The sequence below is a fragment of the Mastacembelus armatus genome, chromosome 21 (assembly GCF_900324485.2).
Source record: "Mastacembelus armatus chromosome 21, fMasArm1.2, whole genome shotgun sequence".
Classification (NCBI taxonomy): domain Eukaryota; kingdom Metazoa; phylum Chordata; class Actinopteri; order Synbranchiformes; family Mastacembelidae; genus Mastacembelus; species Mastacembelus armatus.
The window spans coordinates 28,103,427-28,125,507 of record NC_046653.1 but is presented as its reverse complement, the minus strand read 5'-3'; the positions used below and the strand labels follow the sequence as shown (position 1 = coordinate 28,125,507).

At 43.4% G+C, this 22,081-nt stretch overlaps 1 protein-coding gene across 1 annotated transcript in view; it reads right to left on the bottom strand.

Annotated features, from left to right (window-relative positions):
- The window catches only part of LOC113123237 (titin-like), a 171,582-nt gene that overhangs the window by 122,852 nt on the left and 26,649 nt on the right, over window positions 1-22,081 (bottom strand). Inside the window, exons 39-69 of the mRNA XM_026295055.1 lie at window positions 19,561-19,605; window positions 14,557-14,835; window positions 13,723-14,289; window positions 13,238-13,519; window positions 12,887-13,165; window positions 12,517-12,798; window positions 12,160-12,438; window positions 11,786-12,073; window positions 11,416-11,694; window positions 11,046-11,327; window positions 10,261-10,539; window positions 9,700-9,978; window positions 9,286-9,564; window positions 8,899-9,186; window positions 8,510-8,788; window positions 8,141-8,422; window positions 7,778-8,053; window positions 7,402-7,680; window positions 7,028-7,306; window positions 6,636-6,923; window positions 6,273-6,551; window positions 5,815-6,096; window positions 5,117-5,395; window positions 4,755-5,036; window positions 4,393-4,671; window positions 3,992-4,279; window positions 3,624-3,902; window positions 3,256-3,537; window positions 2,827-3,105; window positions 2,276-2,554; window positions 398-688 (exon numbers count right to left, since the gene is read on the bottom strand). Coding sequence (XP_026150840.1) covers window positions 398-688; window positions 2,276-2,554; window positions 2,827-3,105; window positions 3,256-3,537; window positions 3,624-3,902; window positions 3,992-4,279; window positions 4,393-4,671; window positions 4,755-5,036; window positions 5,117-5,395; window positions 5,815-6,096; window positions 6,273-6,551; window positions 6,636-6,923; window positions 7,028-7,306; window positions 7,402-7,680; window positions 7,778-8,053; window positions 8,141-8,422; window positions 8,510-8,788; window positions 8,899-9,186; window positions 9,286-9,564; window positions 9,700-9,978; window positions 10,261-10,539; window positions 11,046-11,327; window positions 11,416-11,694; window positions 11,786-12,073; window positions 12,160-12,438; window positions 12,517-12,798; window positions 12,887-13,165; window positions 13,238-13,519; window positions 13,723-14,289; window positions 14,557-14,835; window positions 19,561-19,605 — 8,769 coding nt within the window. The remainder of the gene's footprint in view (window positions 1-397; window positions 689-2,275; window positions 2,555-2,826; window positions 3,106-3,255; window positions 3,538-3,623; window positions 3,903-3,991; window positions 4,280-4,392; window positions 4,672-4,754; window positions 5,037-5,116; window positions 5,396-5,814; window positions 6,097-6,272; window positions 6,552-6,635; window positions 6,924-7,027; window positions 7,307-7,401; window positions 7,681-7,777; window positions 8,054-8,140; window positions 8,423-8,509; window positions 8,789-8,898; window positions 9,187-9,285; window positions 9,565-9,699; window positions 9,979-10,260; window positions 10,540-11,045; window positions 11,328-11,415; window positions 11,695-11,785; window positions 12,074-12,159; window positions 12,439-12,516; window positions 12,799-12,886; window positions 13,166-13,237; window positions 13,520-13,722; window positions 14,290-14,556; window positions 14,836-19,560; window positions 19,606-22,081) is intronic.

Here is a 22,081-nt window from a genome sequence, read left to right as displayed (position 1 = left end):
AGTTTGATCTGCCTCCAGTTAGTTTGAAGATGTTTTTATGTTATCTAGCTGTGATCCTCCAGGAAAACTCTGCAGTGCTTGAAAATCAAGTCTTACAGTATCTACAGGCCCAGGAACACCAGCATCTGTCTGCCCTTTCAGGAAAGGCAAAGGGAGAAAGTGGTAATAGAAGCTTTGTGCCAACATCAGCTATCCTGGAGTGAGTCCAAATTTTGCAGAAAACCAGATCTGTTTAAGTTGGACCAACTGAGCCCAGATGGATGTGGAGCTGAGATTCAACTGGATTGGATTTTAACTGAAGAACTTTCAGAGGAACAACTACTAAACTCGATGCCTGATTTGTCATAGTTGAATAATTACAAAAAGGCAAAACAAAAAGGTAAACTGACACTGATACCTGAGATGGTGAGAGAAACCTGACAGGAAGCTGTGCCAGCTTCGTTGGAGGCCTCACAGGTGTACTCGCCACTGTCAGAGCTGCTGGAGTTTCTGACACAGAGTACGGCCATGTTGTTTTCGAAGCTGACATCATATTTGTCTGAGCCAGAGATTTTAGTGTTGCCCTTGTACCAGGTGACTGTCAGTGGCTTGGAGCCAGAAACCAGACCCTCCATCTTCACCACCTTGCCCACTGAATCCACTATGGACTCAGGCAGTTTCTTGGTGAAGTTTGGAGGCACTTTGCTCTCTGTCAGTGGGGGAGAAATGGGAGAAAATCAGGCCATGTTGTGACAGGGGGAATGTTTTGAATTTCAAATCTCAGTACGATTCACCAGGTCACTGAGCCTTTCCCACAGCATTAGAAAACTCATGTAAGACAACAGAGACTTGTAATACACAAGCAAATACAGCACGTCCACTCCATTAACAAATATATACATACGAATGCATATGAATCCCCCTTTTCCAAGCAAGGAAACAACCACACTGATAAAACGAGACAGGATAAAACCGTGCAGCCACAAGAGGAGTCGATCCGAAACACAACAACGAATCCAGGACTTTCTGATGATACAAAATTCTCTTGTGGTTGCCTACAGTACAGGACCTAGAGTACAGGACCACCCATTCTAAGCCTAACTACAAAAAGAGTTTAGTAACAGGAAACATGCATAAATTGAGGTGGAGGGAAATGGGTTAGTGTGTTACCTATTGTAACATGACAGGTAGACTGACAGGTAATAGTACTTTCTGCAGGTGTATTTTTCCTGCCACAGCAGCACTGTCGAGGACCTCAAGAGCACAGGAGTTGGTGGTTCTCACTTTGTATTGGTGAGGAGCCCAGACCAGCTTCACGTAGACTCTCTGATGCTGTAAGTGCACTCCAGCCAAAGTTATTACCCAGCTTAAAGCAAACCTCATCTATTTCCTTGAGGAATCTTTTGGGCTGAGAAAAGCAATGTTGAAATTAGTCATAGAAGCTACAGATTGTTACATGCTGAGGGTAAAGGACGATGTAACTGCACCATATCCAAAGGAACCAGTTCTCACATGTAGACAGAAAGTCCATCTGAATGGAGGGAACATTATCTACCCCATGTTGGAAAGACCGTGAGTGGCTTTTCTAGTTACCTCTAGGAGTGATTCACCCCATGCATGAAATAAATAAGTACATTGCATTACCAGCACAGTGATGTTAGTGTTGCCTAGTTTGACAAGCATGGCTTTCAAACCCATCTGTGTTGAAAATTTCACAAGTGTATCTCCAAGGAGCCTCTTCTCTTTCACTGCTGGGGACTTCCACCACTGATCTGCAGTCTGTGGCCTTGACATGGTGCTGAAAAGAACAGCAGCCCATCTTTCCTACAGCATATGTTCACTCTGCACTAGCGGTCAATTCAAATGTTAAAGGCCAGCCGACATAGATCCTCTGGTTGTCGGTGAATGTGCACTCCAGTAACAAGAGGTTCATGATGAATCTTCCACGCACACAAACGTTAGTCATGCAGTTCCACAAGGTTCTGTGCTAAGGCCGATTCTTTTCACCTTATACATGCTTCCCTTAGGCAATGTTATTAATTACCACTGCTATGCAGATGACACTCAGCTGTATCTTTCTATGAAACTTGATGACACAAACTAGTTAGCCAGACTTCAAGCATGTTTATCATTAAGCGTAGCTTACATGCACTAATCTCAACCCATGCAGCTCATGTTTAAGTCCTGAATGACTACCACAATCTATTTTGAATACTTAACAGCGAAGGCCTCTTTTCTGGACACAGTTAATAAATGATCTGAGAGCCAATGAGTTGTTAAAAGTTTGTGTCTTTACCTAGGCTGACAAGAGCATGGCAGATGTCAGTTCCAACACCATTGGTGATTTCACAGGTGTACATTCCAGCAGCCTCAGGTGTGTCACTGTTGAGCACCTCCAGAATGCAGGCTGAATCTGTAGTTTTAATATTATACTGATGGCTGGTCAAAATGGGCTGGTCATCCTTTCTCCAGGTCACGTAGACACTCGGGCTTCCAGTGTATGTGCAGACTAGTTTTAGTGGCTGACCAACTATGAAAGTGGTATCCTCCAGCTTTTTGGTGAAGCGTACAGGTTCTGAGAGAAGCAATGTTGATGTTAGAAATGTGTCCATTAGTAATTCATGCATTTCTAAACCATTAAGTCATCTAAGTCATTTTGCTATTATGAATGAAATGTAAATTCTATAAAAATGTTAAGTAATAAGAGAAAGCAGATTAGGATTTTTTTGGCAAGAGTCCCACATTTCAGCAGAAAAAATCTTCAAGAATTAAAGGACTTTATGAGAATATGAGTCACTGCCTTTAAGAAGAGTGTCTAAAAAAAGAGGTATGGAAACTGAGCATCACCTTTCACCATTACGTTACAGCTGGCGGACGCTGAACCAGCCCGGTTCTCAGCCTTGCAAATATATTCGCCGCAATCCAACTTGGTTGTTTTCAGCAGTTTCAAAGTGGCAACTCCATGTGCAAATTCCATTGAGCAATTGTTGGACTTGCGCAACTTTCCATCAGCTTTAAACCAAGCTACAGAGATGTCAGGAGTTCCTGCAATACGGCATTTCAGGGTGACTGGATCACCCACAGTTACCTCCACTGGCTCCATCTTTTCAACAAAGTATGGTCGCTCTAAAGTGAAAGATGATTTAGTACAATTGTAGATGTTGAGTTGTAAACGAACAAATGAAAGAGTTAATAGATGAATGACTGAATAAATAAGTGAATGGTCATGAAATTACCACACTAAGCAGAATAGCATGGACATGTCAGTAATATTACCTAGAATTGACACTTGTGCTTCGCATCTGTCACTTCCAACTCCATTGTCCACTTCACAGCAGTATCTGCCAGCTGCCTCCGTTCTGTCAGAGTTCAGAACCTCTAGGATGGAGGAGGTTTCTGTGGTGATCACATTGTACTGATATGAGGCAGAGATCAGATTACCGTCCTTCTTCCAGGCCACATTTACCCCAGGAGTTCCAGCAAAAGTGACCTCAAGCCTCAAAGGTTTGCCCTTTTCAGAGGAAATATCCCTCAGCTTCTTCACAAAGTGGACTGGTTCTGAGAGAGGGGATTCTCTGATCAGTTACATAAAATTCACTGCTGGAAGTGCAGAGATAGTGAAAAAGGAAGTCATTCTGACTAACCTTTGACAAAGAGGTAAACAGGGCAGCTTTCCTTCCCTGCGTCATTAATGACCTGGCAGGTGTACTCTCCTGCGTGAGCCTTTTCAATTCTGTTAAGCACCAAAGTAGCAACATCGTCCTTCATCTTGATCTCACAGCCTCTTCCATGCTGCATTTCCTTGGTGCCCCTGAACCATTTCACTTTAAGGGGGGCACTGCCTTTCACCTTGGCTGAGAAAGTCACATTTTTGCCAGGCACGGCTTCCCTTGCCTCAGGTTTTTCCACAAAAGATGGAGGTTCTGGTACAAATAAATGATGTGTAATGAGCCTGATCCTGTGCTAAGCAAAATATCACTGGGCAGTATATACTTAATTTACATCTACTGACCTGTCACATTCATTGATGCACCTGTCTCACTGGCCCCTGCAGCATTTTCAGCTTTACATGAGTATTTGCCAGAATCAGACATCTTAATAGTTGGAACTCTCAGTTTACAGGTATTATCGGTGAAGCTAATGTCATAGTTTGACCCAGTCTGGATCTCCTGGCCGTTGTGGAACCAGGAAATTGATAAAGGAGGAGAGCCAGTGACCTTACATTCCATCTCACCAGGCCTACCCACAACAAGGTGGGCATCTCTCAGCTTCCTAATGAAACTCGGTGGAATCAACTTGTCTGTTGTAAAAACACAATTATTTAGTATTTCTGAGCTAAATGCTAATTAAAAAGAACATTTCATTATGGTACAAGAAATGTCACAGGAGCACTTGTGTACGGTGGCTACCAACCTGAGACAGAGAGGTTAGTTTTGGAAGAGGCTGAACCAACATTGTTTGAAACCTCCAGCTTGTATTCTCCAGCATCTTCTTTATCAGAAGAGCAAATCTTCAAGGTGGCAATCTTCTTTGTGAAGGACATCTGATACTTGGCACCAGCAGAAAGCTGCTTATTATCCTTGAACCATTTAGTTTTAAGTTCTGGTGACCCAGATACTGTGACTTCAATAGCTGTGTTTTCTCCTGTTGTCACATTCAAGGACTCTGGGCTATCCACAATTGTAGCAGGTTCTAAAAATTAAGGAAGAAGATATTAACCTAAACATATTCTTAGGCTGTCACTGTAATATAATAAGGTCTGGAGTTCTACACACCTAGTACGATCACTTGGGAGACAGACTCCACAACTCCAGCGTCATTCCTCAGCTGGCAGGTATATTTACCAGCTGTGGCCGAATCAGCCTGGGGAACTATAAGGGTAATCACATTGTTTTCAAAGGTGATCCTTCTGTTGTCCCCGTCCCTAAGAATATGATCTTTGTCCTGAACCCAGGACACAGTCAGAGGCTCAGAGCCTTTCACAGTAGCTGTCAGTGTCAGCTGCTCACCAACTATGACAGACTGGTCCACCAGTTTCTTGACAAAGGCTGGTGGTTCTGAATAGTGATGGAAAGATCAAGGTTAGTGATCACATTGAAACTAAGTTTTTACCAAATGACTGTGATTATGTACCCACCTTTCAGGAAAACAGTGGTGCTGCAGGATTCACTTCCTACATTGTTGGACACCCTGCATTCATAAAGACCAGCATCCTCTTGTTCCAGTTTCATAATGTGAAGTGTAGCAGAGCTGCCCTCACTGACCATTCTGTATTTCCTGTTTTCCTTTAGTGGCAATTTGTCTTTGTACCAGTTAACCTGGAAGGGTGGCGTGCCACTTATCTCACAGTGCAGGCTGGCATCTTTCCCTTTAATGCCCTCCACTGGGCTGGGAGTTTTAATAAAGGATGGGGATTCTGGAAAATATATCAAGAGGTAACATTCATGGATAAGCAAGTCTTCACTACAAGAAGTTTAGCTAAGTGAGTTCCAGGAGACATAAATTAGTGTAGAGGACCATGCTACAGGTCAGGCTTTCAGCCATGCCAGAGGAAACCATCCAGACAAGAAAAACAAAGATCATTACTGAGAGAATGAGAAATGCTTGCTGTCATGTTGATATCTGAGAAATTTATGTAGAAAAGCAAAGTCTAGTGTAGAATATTCTATTAAAGATAGGAAAAAACATTTCTCTAAATTAGGAGGTACAGACACAATCACACACTCCAAAAAGGTTAATCTCCAGACATGTCAAAATCTGCATCACAGGTGATTTTCATTCAGTCTTTTTCATGCTACACAACGTCAGATGGGAGAAATCTCTGCTCCAGCTGACCTTGAACTGTCAGGACCGTGCTGCAATTGGCACTGCCTGCATCATTATGAGCCTCGCAGGTGTAGACTCCGTTATCTTCAAATGTTGAGGCATTTAGCTGGAGATATGCCGTTGAATCAACAAACATTAGTTTATAGTTGCCTCCGTCTGTTATCTTTTGGTCATTTTTGTACCAGCACATGTTCAGGGACTGTGAACTGGTGGCCTTGCATTCAAAGCGATGGGCCTCAGGCTGCTTCACAAAGGTGGTGGGTGGCAATTTCAGAATGAACTGAGGCGGCTCTGCAAAGGCAAAAATAGATCAAGTTACTATCGTCTATACATGTTAACACTTCAGCATCGATGTATTAAAGTGTACTGTACTGTACTGAAAATGACAAAAACCATATTCTTGGAAAAGAAAGAACTGGGGAAAACAACAATGATGATATTCAGGGACAAAAAAAGAACAGTCCAACCTTTCACCAACAGCTCTGCTGCACTTTTCACTGCGCCTGCTTCGTTGCTAACTTGGCAGGAATAAGTTCCACACTGCAGCATCCCAACTGAGCAGAGCTCCACAGAGGAGGAATATTTCTCCAGTTTTATTGTACATGAGGGTCCAGAGATGAGTTCAATGTCGTCCTTGAACCATTTCACCATAAATGGAGGTGTTCCTTCAAAGACACTTCTGAAGACTATGTCAGACTTTGGAATAACAGCCTGAGACTCAGGCTCAGCAACGAATCTTGGGGGCACTAAAACCCACACAAAAAAAGATTAGAATGCAACTAACAGTTCTGGAGTTGAACATTTCATAAAGATGACCTTTGAATTCTAACCTTTAGCTGTAAGGACTCCACTGCACATAGTGCTGCCTGCTTTGTTGGAAACTTTACAGGAGTACTCTCCTGTATCTGCACTGTCAGTCAGCTTGAACTCCAGTGACATTGTATTTTCAATCTGCAGAAGTTTATATTTGGAACTTTGGGTAATATTTTGGGTCCCTTTGCGCCACTCAATGGATATTGGAAGAGAACCAGCTACTTTGCACTCCATTGTAACCAGTGAACCCATAATTGCTTGAATGTTTGTCAATTTCCTAATGAAGGTCGGAGGAATTACCTCTTCTGTGGGTAACAATATAAAAAGAGTCAGAGCCAAAGAGTCAGAGAAAAAAGCAACTCTACAACAAATATTAGTTCCCTTAAAAGTTGAAGAGCATTTTACAAACCCAAAACAATCAGCGTGACTTTACAGCTGCACGTCCCAACAGAGTTTGTGGCTTCAAACAGGTACTCTCCGCTGTCTCCCAGCTGAGACGTCTCTATGTGAAGACTGCTGAGGTTGTTCTCAAAAGAGAGGTGATGCCTCATGCTCGACCGGAGTTCTTTGCCATTTTTGGTCCATCTTACACTGATCTGGGGAGTTCCAGTCAACCTGCACTCAAGACTAACCGGATCTCCACAAGACACTTTGACCACCTCTGGCCTGTCTTGTATTGTAGGTGGTTCTATAACACCAATAAATAGAGGTAAGTGCACTTATTACCGCTGTTAGAGTGAGCTATGATGTTAGGCATAAGACTGGTGTATCAAGCAGAGGTACCTTGCACTACCAGGGAGGCAGAGCATTTGTCCTGTCCAGCCTCATTTACAACCTGGCAGGTGTATTTCCCGCTGTTAGTTGCCTCACAGGCGGGAATCCAGAGAGTCGCCACATTGTTCTCAAACTTTCTCTCAATCTTTGGATCCTCTGCAATCCAGTTCTCATCTTTTTGCCATTGTACAGAGAGAGGGAGAGAACCTTCCACGATGCAACGAAAAACTGCAGCATCTCCCACAACAGTGGAAACATTGTCTATCTTCTTTATAAACGTGGGAGGAACTAGGAGAAGACACAATGGTAATATCAGCACACATGCAGTGCAATGCTGTAGGCCTGATCTATGTCAAAGGAATATGAAATCATCAGAAAAACCAACCTTTCAGTGACAGAGCTGCAAAACCAGTGCAACTTCCAACCTCATTGGATACCATACAGTGATAAGTACCAACATCGTCCACTTTACAATCCTTAATTTTCAAGCCCACATATTCACGATCAGTGATAACATACTTTGGGCTGGGTTTGATTGGCGTTCTATCTTTCATCCATGTGACCTTAAATGGAGCACTTCCTGCCACTTTGCATGTAAACACTGCTGTGGAGCCCTTAACAACTTCAAGAGACATCAATTCTTCAACAATTGAAGGAGGCTCTGAAAAAAACAAAGCAAATGAAGCTAAACCAGATTTCTGTTAACACTGCTGACAAGGAGTAAACATGCAAAGGTAAACCTGCCAACCTTTCACTTCTAGCTCGACAGTGCAACTCTCTGTGCCTGCCTCATTGCAGGCTTCGCAGAAGTATTTCCCGCTGTCCTTTTCATTAACTTGACTGATCTCTAAAGTGGCTACAGAGTTGAAAAACGATATCTTGTGTTTGACACTTTGGTGAATCTCATTCCCATCTCTGAACCAATGCACAGAGATCTCTGGAGTACCAAGAACCTTGCACTCGAACACCTTACTGTCACCTACTCGTACAACTGATCCACCTTCTGGTTTTTCAGTGAAAAAAGGGGGTTCTGAAAAAAATCCATACAGAGGTTACTTAAGTATGATGATTACTACAAAATGAAGAAAGCTTATTGAAGTGAGTGACCAGTTTTAACCTTTGACAAAGAGTGTTGACTGGCATGAAGTGGAGCCCACGTCGTTCTGTATTTCACAGACATAGTCTCCAGAATCAGACGACTTGGCAAAGAAGAGCTCCAGTGAGCTTGACGTGTTGTCTTTAATCACAGAGCAGTCAGCACTGGATAAAATCTCTTTCTTGTTTTTAAACCATTTGATGTTTAGAGGCAGCGTGCCAGAGACGCAAACCCTAAACTTGACTTTTGATCCAGGTAAAACATTCATGGATTCAGGCTTTTCAAGAATGCAGGGGGGTTCTGTTGATGGAAAAATCCCAATACATCAGTTATAGCATAGTCACAACATACACAACATGAATTTGCATCAAAGTGCAAGAAAGTCTTGAGCATGCAAAATGAGTTCTAACCTTTAACAAACAAACTCCCAGAGCACTGGACAGATCCAGCCTTGTTTGTGGCTGTACAGCTATATCTGCCACTGTCTTTACTCTCAAGGTTAGAGATCTCCAGGAAAGCAACATTTTCAAAGAAAGTGCATTTGTGTTTTTCATCAGCCTGGATCTCTTTCCCATCTTTGTACCATTGGATGGTTATCGGCAGAGAGCCAGATACAAGACACTCCAGATGAGCAAATGACCCTTTGATACCTTCTCTGTCCTTCAGTTTCCTTGTGAAAGACGGCTTAATAACCTGATCTATTAGATACAAAGTGCAAAAACAGCGTTAGATTGGTTCAACGAGTGAATCAGAAAGTGAAATTTCATGAAAGATATAAAAATTGTGAATAAACTGACCCAGGACAGTGACAGATGCTTCACATGAACTGCATTCAGCAACATTTGAAACCTCAAAGGTGTATTCACCGCTGTCACCTTTCTCTGTTTTAATAATCCTGAGCACAGAGCTGGTGTCTGTGCTCTGTATTTTGTATTTCTGCCCTGAAGTCAGCACCTTGCCCCCCTTCAGCCATCTGGATTTAAGTGGTTTGGTGCCAGAGAATTTGCATTCAAGCCTGGCTGGGTCACCATGGGTTACACTAATGGACTTCGCATGTTCTGTAATTCTTGCTGGCTCTGGGACAACAAAATGATCCAAAACAGAATTAGCTGCTACCACTTACAGGTGTTAATGCAGAAGAATACGCATCAAGGTCGACACAAAAGCAACATGAAGTTAAGACAAATCGGAACCAGACACGTTCTACAAACCTGTCACTACAAGCACAGCAGCACATCTCTGAGTCCCGGCTTTGTTCTGTGCCTGACAGACATATTTTCCACTGTGTGCCAACTGAGCATTTCTCAAATTCAACACAGGACTTCTGTTTTCAGAGGATATCTTAATATGCTCATCTTCTGTGAGCTCATAATCATCCTTGATCCAGGAAAAAGTCATGGGAAGTGATCCTGACAACATGCACTTCATAGTGATTTCAGAGCCCAGGATGCAGGACGTATCTTCGAGCTTCTGAACAAATGACGGTGGTTCTAGTGAGAGAAGATCACAAATCAGACCAGGAGGATTTACACAAACCCAGTGATCCAAAACACTGTATCTCCCCTCTACTGGCTGCCTGAGTATGAGAAACACGCAGCAACTTATCTCCTACAAATTACAATCATATAGAAATATGAGATTTAGTACCAGCAAAACAAAAAGAAAATGTCCTGGATTTTCTATTCACCAGAAAATGAATATTGTAACTTCTGTAAATAAACATCAGCTGTAAACTGAGCAGCATCACAACCCAGCGACAGTGATTCACTAACCTTTGAATGAAATCTGGAAAGAACAAGATGTCTCCCCAACATCATTTGCTACAGTGCACTGGTAGGTTCCAGCATCCCCAGTCTCAGAGTTGGCAATGTGAAGAGTGACAGTGTCATTTTCAACACGTATCATGTGCCGTTTGTTGGTTCTGATCAGCTTATCATTGAGGGAGAAGCTTATTTCAAATGGACTGGAACCAGAAACGATTCCATCCAAGATAATGTCGGATCCTTTTACAATCTCAGCTGATTCAAAAGGCCTGACAAACACTGGAGGCTCTATAACAAGAAAACATAAATGTCACATGTAAAGCCAGCAGAGGGCTGAAGAGCAAGTCTTAAGCCAATGAATCCAGTCTGGTCCGCAGAATTAATTTAGCTCTACTTCGGAAACCCTCCAGTCCCTGGCTATGTCCTGCGTCAGTGCATCAATGAAGGTGTGTCAGGAGTTAAAAGATCCACGTTATTGACAAAGTTTAGGATTCTTATTCATGATTCATCTCTGAAAGTCACTCTGTTGTAAAACACTAGATTCCAGAATAATAAGTAGAATCTCATTGAAATGTGCTTTCTGAACTTCACAGTAGTTCTTATTGCTGCACTGACCTTATGCACACAGCTGACACACATTGACCAAACTGCCACTACTGGTAATTTAAAGTCACTAATCAGCGTGGACTCTCTCAGAACATGTTAAAGAACAATGTGGAGCAGACTTTATGGCAGAATCTAAAGTGTGATTAAGAAAAACAGGCTCAAGTGTATAAAGACAAGACTGAACCAACCTTTCACTGAGACTGAGCTGCTGCACTGGTCTCTGCCGGCCTCGCTGGACGCCACGCAGACATAATCTCCACTATCCTCTACAGAGCAGCGCTCTACCACCAGAGTAGCTATTGAGCTGTCGAAGGACATTGTGTGTCTGTGGTCTGAACTAATTTCTGAGCCATTTTTAAACCATGTGATGCCAATAACAGGCGTGCCCTGCACTTTGCAGGACAACTTCAGAGACTGTCCAGTTTTCAGGAGCTGTGAAGGCTCGAGCTTCATTGTAAATGATGGGGGTTCTGCAAATTAACAGCACAAATTACAGAAAATAAGAGGTTAATAAAGAAAAAAACAGTTTGTTAATTACTTAGAATAAAGAAACAGCACCTTTCACAAAGAGGATCGCGGTGCAATCCACCTTCCCAGCATCATTGGATACTTGGCATGTGTATTTAGCAGAATCACTGGGTTTGACAGAATGAAGCTCTAAAGAGCTTGAAGAGGCATCTTTCTTTATGAAACACTTTCCCCCTGTGAAAAGCTCATTCTCCTCTCTGAACCATTTAACAAGCAGAGGAGCGGATCCTGTAAAGGCTGATTTTAGGACGATGTTTGATCCTGGTGACACATCCTGGGATTCAGGTTTCACCGTGAAGACTGGAGGTTCTGGAGTTATTTGGGAGGAAAAACAAGATACATGATACTTCTGTAAAATCCGCCAATTTTTGTTTAATCTTAATAATTCAAGTCTTCTAACCTTTGACTGACAAAATACCACTGGTCTCCTTTTCCCCAGCGTCATTAGAGGCCCGGCATGTATAAACCCCACCATCACTTTGATCCAGGCTAGTTATCATCACAGAGGCTGTGTTCTCACTGAAATCAAGCTTATATTTGTCATCACTGTGGATTTCCTTATTGTCTTTGTACCAAGAAACCACCATAGGGTGAGATCCAGCAACTCTGCATTCCAAGGTAACAGTACTACCGACACTTCCAGCCACCTTCTTTAGAGCTTTGGTGAAAGATGGTGGAACTGCACGATCTGTTTCAGAGAATAGATCAAACATGTAACTGTGATCAAGGGCGGAAGTTGAACTTGTTTGTAAAGTATTCTTGGCTCAAACTAACCTATAACAGTGACTGAGCAGGTGCACTGGTCTTTTCCAACTTTATTGGAAATCTCCATCATGTAGTCTGCAGTGTCTCCTTTATCTGCTGCAAGAATCTTTAAGATGGCAGTGTTGTCTTTAACAGTCATTTTATATTTACGGCCACTGATCATCTCCTTCCCATCTTTAAACCACTTCACTTTGAGCTCAGGGCTCCCAGAAATCGTGCACTGCAATGTGGCTGAATCCCCTGCAGTCACACTGATGGACGCTGCTTTATCTAAGATCCTGGCGGGTTCTAAAATACAACACAAGTTTTAGACTAGAATTGAAACTTGAGACCGATATTTGTCAGTGTAACTGAATGTGTTCTAACCTTGAATGGTTAAGACAGCATCACATTTCTGCTGTCCTGCTTCATTCTCAGCCAGGCAAGTATACTTGCCACCATGCTTCATCTCAACAGATGAGAAGGAAATGCTAGCAATGTTGTTCTCAAATGTCATCTTGACATTTGGATCATCATCTCTTAGCAACTTAGAGTCTTTCATCCATTTGATGGTGATGGGAGCTGAGCCTTTTAAGGTTCCCTGTAGTTTCACGATATTTCCCAACACTGCTGTAGCACTCTCAACCCTCTTTGTGAAAATAGGTGGCTCTGAAATAACAGTTAGGAATCAAAATATAGAAAAGGCCAAGAGGATTATACTGAACATGAACCCTGCAGTAGGCCTTACATCACTAACCTTTCTGTTTAGTCACAGACTTTGAAGTTACCGACCCAACCTCATTTGATACAGTGCATTCGTATTCACCAGCATCAGCACTCTCAAAGGAATGGATTTCCAGAGAGGTAAGGGATCCCTGTGACACTATTCTGTACTTCTTATCTGTGGACAGGCGTTTCTTATTCTTTTTCCAGACCACTTCAAATGGTGCAGAGCCTGCAATCTCACACTCCAACACAGCTACAGATCCCCTAACTGCTTCTACACAGAGTAGCTCCTTCCTGAAAGATGGCGGTTCTAAAGGGAAACATACGGTTTAGTTGAATAATCCAACTGGTTCAGTAATAAATACTGCCCTGATCTACACACCTTTCACTGTTACTTTAGTGCTGCAGCTTTCACAGCCAGACTCATTGAGAACCTCACAGGTGTAGTTTCCACTGTCACTCAATGTCAGATCTTGTACTTCAAGAGTGGAGACCCCATCCTTCAGACTGATAACATATCTGCCACCAGCGGACAACTCGTTGTTATTTAGAAACCAGGTGGTGTGGAGTTCAGGGGAGCCTTTGACGGTGCACTGCAGTCGTGCAGTGCTGCCTTGCTTCCAAACTGTGGTGGCTTCCAGCCTCTTTACAAAGACTGGAGGTTCTGCATAGGTGTTCAGTTAAAAAGAGTCATGTTAAAACAGCAAACCAGCATTGAAAGAAAAGAGAGTTAAGACTTGAAAAAAAGGAAGCTGGAGCTGCACGTACACCATCTAGTTCAAAGAGAAGTGTTCATTTTCAGTACTGCAGATTTGCAACAGCTCCAAATGCTGCAGTATCCATGAAAATCAACTAGACAGCCCTTACCTTGTACCTTCACCAAAGTAGAGCAAGTTGCACTTCCAGCTTCATTTGCCACGGTGCACACATAATTTCCACAATCCTTTAGTGTGGTTTTTAGGATATCAAGGGAAACTGTCTTATCCTCAAAAGACAGTTTACAGTCAGGAGACTGGTGGACCTTTCTACCGTCTCTGGTCCAGGTGACAGTTACTCCAGTGTCCTCATCCACCTGACACTCCAGGTGCAGCTGAGCACCGACCACAGCAGCGACCGGGCCCAGAGGCTTTACAAAGTTGGGCTTATCAACAACACGGAGCTCCATGCTGCACTCTGCCGTCCCAGCATTATTTGACACTTTGCACATATAAAGCCCCTCATCAGCGGGCTCAAGTTTGCTTATCTGAAGAGTGTGCTTATTCTTGTCACAAGAGGCTTGGTAGCGTGTTGGCACTTTGGGTAAGGCCTGGTTGTCTTTGAGCCAGACAACATTCAAAGGAGCAGATCCTGTTATTACACACTGTATCACTGCTGTCTTTCCAACATACACAGTCTGAGGGTCAGGTTTAGTTATAAAGGCAGGCGGGTATTGTTCTATAAGGATTAAAAAAGACAAAGACATTAGTAGGAATATGTCTTACCCTGTTATTTTACCTTACCCAAACCAACTATAAACAGCTTAGTGAAAATAATTAATTCGTAATTAAGCAAAGGAAGCACAACATGTCAAGTATCAGCGTCGCTCAAAGGAAGGACATGTTCAACCATGGAAACCAACTACAGCTGTAGAGTCCATTTTCCTTCCACACCAAGAACAGCTATAACACCCAACCAGCGAAGGAGGAAACGTGCTACTCTTACCTGTCACAACCAGAGAAGCCGAGCATTCGTCACTGCCATGCTGGTTGGATGCCTTGCAGGTGTATTCACCACTGTCGTCCTTGGTTGGGCTCAGCAGCTCCAGACAGGAAGTGCTGAAGCGACTGATAATCCTGTATTTATCACCGTCTTTGATGGGGAGTCCATCTTTGAACCACTTGAAAGTCACATTTGGAGCATCCTCGATTTCACATTCAAACTTGGCTACACTGCCAATGTTGATCTCCACAGGGACAATTCTGCGTCTGAACACAGGTCTCCCTGTGGGGTTGGAAGCAAAGACAATAAGACAAAGTAAATAAACAGAAGAAGGAGAAATGAATGCAAATGAGGAATGTTGCTACTGGAAGTAGTGAACCTGGGATGGAAAGTGACAGAGTTACTCTTGACTGTGAGGGAGGAAACCAGTGTTAAGTTTGGGATGACGATGTGATGAACAAGGATTCTGCAATAAGGAGAGAAAGCATGCAAAAAATAATGGAATAGCAAGGTGATGGATGTTTAAAGATGTGCAGTCATATGGCATTCCTTGGAAAGAAGGAAATGGATATGGGCTACTATGTTTGTGGAAGAATGGATGAGCTTAAAGGAAAACTGATGATGTTGCTGCTGTCTGGTTAAAACCTCAAACCTCCAAATTTTTGTTTTTTTTTTGGAATATACCAAGAAAGCTCCTCCCTCCCCCCAAAAATACAAAAACTTGACATTATATTTTGAATTTAGTCATATTTTTAGTAGTATTTTGTGGATATGCAACTCAAAACTATCCCAAGTTCATATAAAGATTGAGGTTTGCAGACAACAGAATGTAAAGGTCACCAGCGTGTGCAGTTAGTTGATGATGATATCAAAGAACTGGCCATCATCAAACCTCTTGTGACCACAGTGAGTCTTGAAGATGTGGTAGTCTTGCCGACTTCATTCTCAGCCTCACAGACATACTCTCCTTGATGCCTCTCCTTGACAACTTTGTCAATAACTAGGGTGTATGTGTCGTGGTCTTTGGAACACTTGAACTCTGCACCAGATTTCACCATTTGTCCATTGAAAAACCAGTTGACCTTTGTGACATACTTAATGGTGGCAGTAAAAATGGCCTTGTCGTTCTCCTCAATGCAAACATCCTCCAGAGAACCAATGACAACAGGATAACCTACCATTGTAGTCATTAGTGTGTCAGATGACTCACTAATGATTATTGCCTCTGAAAGATATTCCTCTCTGGTTTCTCTGTGGACAAAAATGTCTACATGTTGTTCAACTTGCCCTACAGGCATGGTAGTGGTCACTTCAGCAGAGGTGGCAACCATCTCTGAGCTCACCTGCATAGACTCATGGATCTCAGACTGACTCTGGACAGTTGCTTTTTGGAAAAAGGCCCTGGCTTCAGTTTTGACAGCTGCAGACTGAGATAAAGCAGGAGGAAACCCAGCTGCACTCTCTGCCACCATCACAGTATCCACCACAGGTGACAACAGCTCTTTAGAGGGTGCTGAGCTGACAAACACTTTTTCAGGCTTGTCGATCTGCATCGTACCCGGCCGCTCTGAGGTAAGGCTCTGATGCTCCTGGAAAACCATAGCATGAAGAGCTACCTGGAGTTCAGACCTGAGGTCAGCTGCCTGAGGATAGTCCCCCTTAAAAGACAGTGTGATCTCCAGGGGTGCGTCCGGTGTTGTGATCAGGTATGTATATACGGCCTGTCTGGGCTCTCTTTGAACGTTCACCTCCCGTACCTGCACTGCCTCTAACCTTCCTAAGACATCCGCCAGTAACACTGGCTGGTCACTGGCCACAGCAGAGTGAAGAGCAGCTTTGAGTTGATGCCGTATATTCAGACTGGATGGTTTGGGGATCTGAATCACAAAGTTAAGTTCTCTAGGGAGTGTCTGAGTGTCCTGAGACTCATGAGCCAACAGAACTCCTTTAGGTTGCATCATGATGCTGACAGCTGAGCTTTCAGCTTTATCTATATCACGTGACTGCTCTCCCATAATGACCTGCTTTTCTTCTAGCAACACTGACTGTCGGACCGACTGGCCCTCTTGGATCTGGACTGCAAAGTCCTGCTCAGTGGCTTCTAAGATAGTACAGCTCTCAGTGGCAATAGCCTTCTCTTCTATAAAAACTGGCTTTTTAGGGATCTTGGGCTCAATATCTATCTTAGGTTTGAATGTTTTATCAGTTTCAAGACTAATGGTGTGACCCTCCTCAAGAATATGAGTGTCTGTGACATTCAAAGAGTGCATGATATTCCAGTAATCCTCTTTCTGGACTAGTGCTCGCTTCTGCTTGATGTCAGTAACAAGGGGAGTCTCCTTTGACAGCTGCGTGGACTGGGAGGAGACTGGGAGGATGTTTGGAGGTCTGGTTTCTGTTCGAAGCTGTGACTCAAACCCAGTCACTGACACATCGAGATCTTTGTGATAATCTGCTGTAATCTCTCTTCTTTCTTCTGAGGTAGCTGCATGTCTTCTAGCCTTTTCCTGTTTCTGTATCGCCCCCTGCTGCTCAGGCATAGTGATGATAAGTAAGCCTTCCTTGGGTAACAGTGGAAAAGAATGAACTGACTGAAGGTATTTTGTTTGCCATAACTCTTTCTTTGGCTGAACTGATATGGCATCAGTCTTCGCTGCAAACTCTGAGACTGCTTCACACACCACAGTCTGCTGTTCTTCTTGGGTCACTGAATGCAACATTGTTGGACTCTTACTTGCATTTGCCTGCTCTGTGGAGGGCTTGTCACTTGTGAATCTTCCCTCGGACTGTAAAACGTCTTGATCACTGATAACCTGCAGGTTCAGAAGTCTCTGTCCCTCTTGCTGAGGCTGCACACACACAGAAGATGCTATACTTGGCACCTGTCCTGTCTGTTCACCCTGGAGCTCGTACGTCTCTTCAGCAGTTACAGCTGATTTATAAAGCACATCTTTGTGTGGGCTGATACTCTCCTGCTCTGGACTGTGAATTGAAAATTTCTGCTCTTTGGATAAAGCCACTCTAGTTTCACTCACTGGTGCTACCACTTGTTTAGACAGCTCTTTTTCTAACAGGGGTTTGGTGGCAGCATCTAAAGCTGGCAGTAGCTCAGAGTGTCCTTCTGTGAGTGGCAACTGCCCTATAGACTGGGCTGAGTACAAAATCTTCACCCCTTCTGTGACTTTAAAACTCCTCTCTTCCTCTGGTCTCTGCAAGATGCCTGAAGTTTCATCAACAATGGGTAAAGCAAACTCTACTTGGTGACCAGTAATGAGCTGCCTTGGTTCGGCTAAGGTCTTTACATGCTCTGGAGCCCGACCTGTCAAGGCTTCGGCTCTCAATGTAGCGAGAGGAAGGACCTCTTCAGAAGTAGCTGATTTAAGTTTGGAAGGCTGTTCTTTGACTAACTTAAGTTCGACTACCTCGGGGCTGAGAATCCGTTCGGCGTGCTGCTCAGTGATCTTTTGTTTCTCCTGGACTGAAGATAAGAAAGTGGCCATGTGGAGCTGTTTTGCAGGAACAGCTGAGACCTGTGGCGGATGGCTGGGAGCCAGAGAAACCCTTTCCTGTATTTCTTGAGACTGCAGCACTGCTGCCTGGTGGGTAAGCTGCTCTCGATGAAGAGTGGCAGCAGAGATATCGAGCTCACTGAGGGTTCCGACCTCCTCACTGGGAATAATCTGCCGGTCATCAGTGCTAATCGTATAAATCATCTGATCTGATCGTCTTTGTTCCTGGTATAGTCTGGATTCTGTGGTTTGTTCTGTCATGGATATCTTCAATCCTTTTGATTTCTTAACTAATGTGTGCTCTTCCTGAACTGTCTCCCTAAACACCAGCAGCTCAGCAGCACAGGAGGCTTCACCAAACTTGTTGGAGGCCTTACAGGTGTACACACCTCTGTGCTCTTGCTTGACACTCAGAATATTAATAAAGCCTGATCCGTCTGGGTTGTTTACAATGATACAGAATTGACCACACTGAATGTGGAAACTGCCTTTGAGCCACTGAACCTCCGGAAGAGGATCTCCGGTCACAATGTACCTGAAGAAGGCCTGCCCTCCCTCTGTCACCTGAACCGACTCTATACTTTTAGTGAATTCTGGTGGTTTGCCAGTTGGTACAAATGTTTTTGCATTAGCTTTTTCCTCCCTTTCTGAGTCTTTCACCTGAACATGCAGGTAAGAAGTGCATGTCGACTGACCAAATCTGTTACTGACTGTACAGGAGTACTCTCCCTCAAACTCCCTTTGAACTTTGTTAATGACCAAACTATACTCATCTCGCTCATGAACGAATGTATAGACAGACGAAGTGGTTATAATCTGCCCATCGTGGAACCACTGAACAGTGGGTTTAGGGAAACCAGATACTTTGACAGTAAATGTAGCAGTTTCTCCAACAGCCACAGCTGCTGGACAAAGTTCGCTGAGGAAAACTGGTTTTTCTTTCTTTTTCTCCAAAGTACTGGAGTATCGTTTGGACTCTGGCTTGAGTTCAAGTGTTCTGGTTTTGTCTGGTAACTTTAGGTCAGTGTAGTATGACTCCTGGGTTTCCTCTTCCACTGTTATGGTTGAGCTAGAGAAGACTGAGTAGAACAATGACAGTTTAAAGTAAGGTGAGACATTTACTCCAACCACATACAATCAGCTGCTCTGAAAACACAGCAAGTTATATGTGACTGCAAGGTAATTTGATTTACTCAAAATTCTTTGTACTTTTATGGCCACCATCCTTTTTCTATGAACATTCTATCATTTCTGAAGGAAAACCCCTCAGAAAAAACACTGATTTTTTTGTGGAACTAAACATGTACAGTGTAAAAAGTACAAGCTTCCTTGCAAAGAAAAATGTAGATAAATATCTGTTGATGGTATATTCAGTTCAAAATGTTTCATGAACTTCTTAGCACAACCAAGACAAAGTCAAAATACAAAACACACAATTTTCAAAAAGAAGGCCAATGAAGAATTCATATCCAAAGATATCACAGAAAACAATATTTACCTTTCACCTCCTCATGGACCATAGATTCCTTCTCCACTGCAGTTACTGTAAAGACACAAATGTTTCCAATTAAAACCAGTCTCCAAACTGAACATAGTGTCGCATATGGTGCATGACTGTTAGAATCAGTGACAGGTCATGCATCCATATCATCCTTCCTTTGTTTTTTTTTTGTTTTTTTTAATAAGACATTCTTGCATGCTCTCTTTTGGTCTTTAGTGCGTGGACACTGGTTTTTGGAAGAGGCTCAGTGATATGACTCCCTCTCCCTTTATCGCTTTTGATGTTTTAGTCAGTAAAGCGGGGCAGAGAGGTCAGCGACCTCTCCTAAACACAGTGGTTAAAACCTGGTTGAAGAAGTGTGCCTCTGCTGGGTGTGGAGGTAAAAAGCAGTGTTGATGAGTGGTGAGCCCGAACGAATAGAAGGACCAAAAGCATGCAAATGCCAACCTTTCATCACCGTGCTGCTCTCAGCATCCCCTGCTGAGTTGATAATTTTGCAAGTGTAAAAGCCCCCTCGTCCAGTTCCCACATTTTTTATGTTTACACAGCACAGGGGGCCAGTATGTTTCAAAGAGTAAGACACAGAATCCTCAACATTCAAACGGTTGTAAAACCAAATGACAAACTGGGTGGGAACCTCCTTCAGAACGCAATGCAAGGAGCTGCTGTCTCTGTTTCTGACCAGCAGGTCAGGGGGGAGTTTGATCAGGAACTCAGAGCAGCTGAAGAGGCGTCGACTTTGCTTGTCATGAGGCACAGCATCAGGGAAATACAGGTGGCTGATAAGGCTGTAAAGACTCTGGGAAGATGGAAGTGTCAATCCCAGCTTTTCCAACACCTCCTGCTTGTCTTGGTCAGGGGAATCTCTGGGGATCTCCCTGTCCACCTGAGACAATGTATGCATAGAATCGGTAGGGATGGGGGTTTCTGCTTTGAGATTTGCTTCTTTAGCTGGGTGAGAATAAAGTTAGGGAGAGTAATTAGGGGTCAGAGTATCAAGCTGTGACTCTAAACACTAAAGTTAGTGGCATGGATGATGAGGTTAGCAAGCGAAAGTAGCAGCAGCAGGAAGGGAACAAACTAGACTACAAAGCTTGTTATCAATTACAGTCTAACAGGTTACAGGCTCAGTGGATTAACTTAATAAGGAGAGGGGGGCGAGGCATGAGAAGCAGTGGAGAGGTGGGATGGAGAGACAGACTAATAAAAAAGAAACATTAACCACCTTCAACAGTGAGCTGGGCAGAGGAGCTGTTCTGGCCATGTTGGTTGGTGGCAGTGCAGCAGTACACGCCCTGGTCTGCCACACCAACACCCTGGATGACCAGGGACAACAACCCCCTACTCTGAGACCTTCTCACCCGCTCCGTGTCCACCAGGCTGTGGCCATTATGATCCCAGACCACTTGAGTGAAGGGCTGCCCGTCAAAAGAGCAGCTAAAGTTGGCCATGTCGCCGCTCTTCACGCAGACGTCGCTCAATTCCATCAGCAGTTTAGGGCTGGCAGAGAGTTTGATATCAAAACTGCTCTCAGAGCTCTCCATCTGAATCTCAACCAGCCCCCAAGACACAGAGGAACTCTCTGAGACCGTCTCTGTAAACTCAACACTGTGGGAGGTTTGACCCACTAAGAGAGAGTTGAAAGTCTCTGTCTGAGCCTCCGTTCTCTGACTTAGCTTAGTCTCAGCCCCAGTGCTTGACACACTAGCTAAGGCCTTTTCATCTGGGCAACAAGAAAGAGTACAATTAAGTCAACACATCATTCTTCATCATGATTTCTTCAGGTTACTTGTGTGACAGCTTGTTTGCCAAGAGTGATGTGTTGAGGATCAGTCAGTATCAGTGAGGCAGTGGACAGTGGCTGGTTTCCGCTGTCAATCATGCAAGTTTGACTGGGGCATAACTTTTAAATAAAAAAGCTCTGACATTTCCGTGCTGAGGTGTGATGAACCCAGAAAGCTAGGCTTCCAGAATTCAGTGCTGTTTTAACCATGCTGCAATTTTCAGAAATAAAAAGTCATGACTCCAACAAAGAGGTCCCTACTGTTAAGAGCAATTCATGTAGAAGAAACGTCTGTATGTATGTCTCATATGTATGTCTTGTATGTGTGTATGTGTCTTGTATATGCACTGTCCCTATTAAATTAATAAATAAATAAATAACTGTCAGGGTTCAAAAAGCCACGCTCAACAATCAAAGTTCAACCAACAATGCTGTGGATGAGCTTTATAACTTTCTTGTTTACAGTCTGAAGCAGAGTGAAATCAGATTATCTAGTCCAAAACATTATTAATCCTGGAATCAGACAGACTTAATAGACAGTAGACTTTCTCTTCTTTTGATGATGCTAGCCCAGCAGTATCTGATATAAGTACAGTTATACAGTGACTCTTATACAGTGACTCCTTCCAAAAGTCTCATATGGTTTTTTATTATTTGGTAACAAAATGATCAAATATGCAGCTTCATGCTAACAGCTTCACATCTTGGTGTTAATCTCGGCTATGATTTTTCCAC